This window comes from Saccostrea cucullata, unplaced genomic scaffold (genome assembly GCF_032062105.1).
Source record: "Saccostrea cucullata isolate Sc308-1 unplaced genomic scaffold, CSIRO_AGI_Scuc_v1 ctg7813, whole genome shotgun sequence".
Taxonomy (NCBI): Eukaryota; Metazoa; Mollusca; class Bivalvia; order Ostreida; family Ostreidae; genus Saccostrea; species Saccostrea cuccullata.
Genome location: NW_026931165.1, coordinates 10720 through 15295, shown reverse-complemented (window position 1 = coordinate 15295; position 4576 = coordinate 10720). Strand labels below are relative to the sequence as shown.

Genomic DNA, 4576 nt, shown 5'->3' with positions numbered 1-4576 from the left:
CTAAATCAGCTCTCCCCCTCTCTCTTTGAATATATTTTTTGTATGTGTATAAAACAATGAAATATTTATTTAACGTTAACGTTAAGAAATTAATACATGAAACAGGAGAAAATGAAAGGGAAAATCCGTAAGATTAAGAAATGTTTTTTTTTTTAGTTTTGTGTGAGTTATTGGTGTGTGAATCACACAGACTTGTCACGTAGGCATATTTCATGAAGCGCACGAAAGATTGTCAAAGTCCCTAAGCACAAAGTTTTCTTTTTTGGACACGTACTTTCATTTTCAAGAGAATCTTTCATTCCCCCAAAATGAAACTTTTTAGTCAGGAAGTCTTTAAATGGTCTTCCTAAATGTAATTTCATTGAAAACTACAGGTATTGTGAGCAATGAACTCAATAAATGACATTCCCGCCTCCCATATGAATGTTATGACAGTTTCCATGTTTTGTTATGGAAAACCCAAAATATACGACATAACGATTACAATCCCCCCTCTCAAGCAGGGGTATAAGAACAACATTAAAAGATCTAATCACACCTATAAATACATGTAGTATACATATGAATAATTCAGCATAATACACTCTTGGAGATTTAAATTTTTGAAACAAAAACGTGATATATGCGATTGACTGATTTTTCGATAAACAAGATTTCAGTTTCAGTTTCAGTGCATATTTTTAAATGGACTGGGTAAATTTAACTGGAACCTTTCCAGAAAGTAACTTAGGGCGAATTTGTTGCACATAAACTGGTTCGGGTCTTGGTTTAAGGTTTAAAACTAGTTTTTGTCCCCCGCTTTCGCGAAAGCGAGGGGACATTAAATCTCATTCGTCTGTCCGTCTGTCGGTCCGTCAGTCTGTCCGTCCGTCACAAAAACTTTAACCTTGTCCATAACTTTTGATTTAGTGGAGCTATAATTTTCATATTTCCTATGTGTATTCCTTGTAATAAGACCTCTCTTTGGGTACCAAAAAATTTTGACCTTTTGACCTTGACCTTGGAGTTTCAACTATTTTCATTAAAAAATTCCAACATTTTACTTTGGCCATAACTTTTGAATGGTAGGTACTAGGACTTTCATATTTAACATATTTATTCTTTGTGAGAAGAACTTTTAAGGAATACAAACAACTTTGACCTTTTGACCTTGACTTTAAAAATTTACTTACTTATGAAAAAACTATACCCTTGACCATTATTTTTTAACTGTAAGGGCTAGGGCTTTTCTACTTCACATATTTTATTCTTGTAAGATGATCTTTCATTGGATACCAAGAATTTTGACCTTGGAGTTTTAACTACTTTTTAAAAAATTATAACCTTGGTCACAACTTTTGCACGGTAGATACAAGGACTTTTATATTTCACACATGTATTTTTTGAAGCAACGCCTTTCATTGGATACCAACAACTTTGACCTTTGGACTTCGACCTTGGAGATATACATACTTCTGAAAAAAACTTTAACCTTGACCATAACTTTAAAACAGTAAGGGCTAGGGCTTTCGTACTTCACGTATGTAATCCTTGTGAGAAGAACTTTGCTTGCATGCCAAGAACTTTGACCTTTGACCTTGACCTTGGAGTTTTAACTACTTTTTAAAAACGTTTACCTTGGTCACAACTTTTAAACGGTGGAAACTGAGGCATCATACTTTAAATATATGTATTCTTTATGACAAGACCTTTCATGGGATACCAAAAACTTTGACCTATTGACCTTGACCCTAAAAATGATATCTTGCCCCCAAAGATACCGAAAGCGGGGGACCACAATTCTTTGAATTTGCTTGTTCAAAATGGTTTCAACTTCAATCCGGTTCACGTAGGTAAAACAAATGAACATTTCAATCATGTATAAGATGGCATCAAAAAGATGCAGAACAACATGTACACATATTAACCAAATTACGCATTCAAATAAATAAAAGAATCCAAGAAATTATAACGTACCGGTATTCATATTCTTTGATTATCTTACTTATAGTTAAAGTGCAGTGTTTATATCTTTAATGTCTCGAAGATTAATCAAATGAACAATTTCCGTGTTTTTACATATGGAAAGATAAACACTCTGAATGACAAAAATTAAATATCACGGAGGCTTCCGATTTTGACCATTGCACAGCTCGTTCAACCATGACACACATACATTAACCATGGTCGACCTCCATGGTAAAACCCATTGTGGAAACCCTGTGTATAGAGTTATACAAAGGACTTTTTACATATATACAATTATACATTATTTTCCTTTAATACATGTCAATTCATGATCAGACTATGATTGTTCAAATGTATGAATTAAGTAATCCTGTCAGTAGATTGATATTTAGCGAAACAAAAAGTCAAAACAGAAGTATTGTTAGTCCATTTGAATTAGTACTTCATGGTTATTAAACAAGATCCCAGGTAAAAGTGGAAGCGGCCACTCATTACAACTAGTATATTTGAAGAAAATAGGGAGTAAGATATATTAAAGGCCTTGGCAACTATCGGGTATTTATTTTTTTCTCCAAATTTGTTTAGAAATGATTAAAATGAAAGATATCTACTTAATAATTTTCAAACCAGAAACGAATTAATAACATTAACTGTATTTTTTTCTGTTTCACTTTTTTTTTAGATTACCTTATAATGTATCAATTGCAATCCGCTGATGCTATTCGATGCCAATACTGTGAAGAGGCGTCTGCTGTCTTTCTCTGTGTTCCATGCAGAGATGAAATGTGCCCTCGCTGCAAAATCTTCCATATCAAAAGCAATGTTCCCTTAGGACACAGCATTATCCGCCTCCGCGAGAGATCTCATCAAACATATCAGGTCAAAATGTGTGAAATTCATTCATCTAAAGAATACGAGGCATGTTGCGAAGATTGTCAAGTCCCTGTTTGCGAAAAGTGCATCCAGGATGTGCATGTTAAGCACGCTATTGGGAAGATACAGGACCTTTACGAAAAGCAAAAGGCTGAAACCATAGAAGAATTGTATAAAATGAAAGCACAATGGAAGTCTGAAATCCGAGAAAGAATAAACTATCTCAAAAATGGGGAAATTGAAATGAAGACAAATCACGAGAATGTAAGAGATAAAATGAAGAATCAAGCTCAGGAATTTATAGATCTTATCAGAGGTATTTTAAAAGAAGCTTTGTGTGAATCTAAGAAAGATGAGCAAAAAAATTTAAAGGAAATATCTGAATATAAAGCAGATGCTGAGCGTTTTGAAGAAAACCTAGATCGACTGATTGGAAAATTTGAAACTCTCACAGAGTCAATTCACCCTGCCGACCTTTTACTGTACCGAAAGCAAAATCCTGAGGCTTTCAAACAGCTGAAATTGCCTAGTAAAATAGATGTTGTTATGCCTTCATTTACAGTAGGCCTGATCGACAAATTTCAAAATAAATATCAGTTTGGCAATTTCATTACAGGCCGTGTACGCTTTCAAACTTCACGCGATATCAGCTTACAACTTTCAGACGCGACTTGTTCTGCAGGCAGTAAACAACCTTTTAAAAAAGTATTGGGATATGCTAGAAAAATTTGCGAAAAAAATACTGGTAGGTCGGAGTTATATCACGTAAGTTGTCTTGATGACAAAGCTTACATCAGTGGACGTGGTTGTAATATATCACTGATAGACAAGTTGGGGACATTGCTAGATACTTTCATTCCCATTTATCATGAACCATCTGGTCTGGCTGTGATGCCAGACGGAAGTCTGATTTACTCTGACTATAAGGATAGTGCAATCTATCGACAATCGCTCGATAAACAGAAAACAAAACTTACGAGTACTGGTCATCGACCAAGAGGACTTTGTTGTACAAGGTCAGGTGATATCCTTGTTACTATGTATAAAAGAGTGGAAAGGTACAGCAGCAGTGGGAGGAAGATCCAGGTGTTCGAGATGAACCTTATCAGAGAGGGGCTTTCGATTAATCCATGCTTTGTTTCTGAGAATATCAACGGTGACATCTGTATTTCTGATTGGAGTATAAATGATGGTAAAGTTGTCGTGCTGAACAAGTCTGGTAATTTTCGGTTCATATATGATGGAAAAGTCAGAGAAAGCAAAGACGAATTTAAACCGATTGGTGTGGCTACTGACAGCCTTGGTCATATCCTCATCGCAGACAACGCCAATAACAGTGTACACCTTATCAGCCAAGATGGTGAATTCCTCTCCTTCATTCTTACAAAGGACATGATAACGAAACCACGTGGGATCTCCATTGACTCGTCTGACAAACTGTGGGTGGTAGAACGTATCAGCGGTTTTGTGAAAGTGTTTCAGTATTTGTCATAATTTAAAAACTTAAAAGTAATTTTACATGTATATTATATAAGCAATGCTTAGATGAAATTCATGATTTGAAATGCCATTTATGCTCTGAGATGGGAAAGAAAGCAATTGATGTATTTATTGCTGTAACAAATTCAATTCTGTTTTCGTGTATTTTCGTTAGTTTTGACGTGTTACGTAGATACAGCATATTTCATAAAACTTCATAATTTTGGGAAAACTAAGGTGAATGAACGATCACAAGCATACGATTTCCACAAGAAGC

The 4576-nt window shown here is 35.0% G+C and overlaps 1 protein-coding gene across 1 annotated transcript; it reads left to right on the top strand.

Moving 5' to 3' along the window:
* The first annotated feature begins 2640 nt into the window (after window positions 1–2640).
* LOC134231624 (E3 ubiquitin-protein ligase TRIM71-like) lies at window positions 2641–4314 on the top strand. Its single transcript, XM_062713608.1, has one exon. The coding sequence runs from the start codon at window positions 2641–2643 to the stop codon at window positions 4312–4314; it is 1674 nt and encodes a 557-aa protein (XP_062569592.1).
* The last annotated feature ends 262 nt before the right edge of the window (window positions 4315–4576 follow it).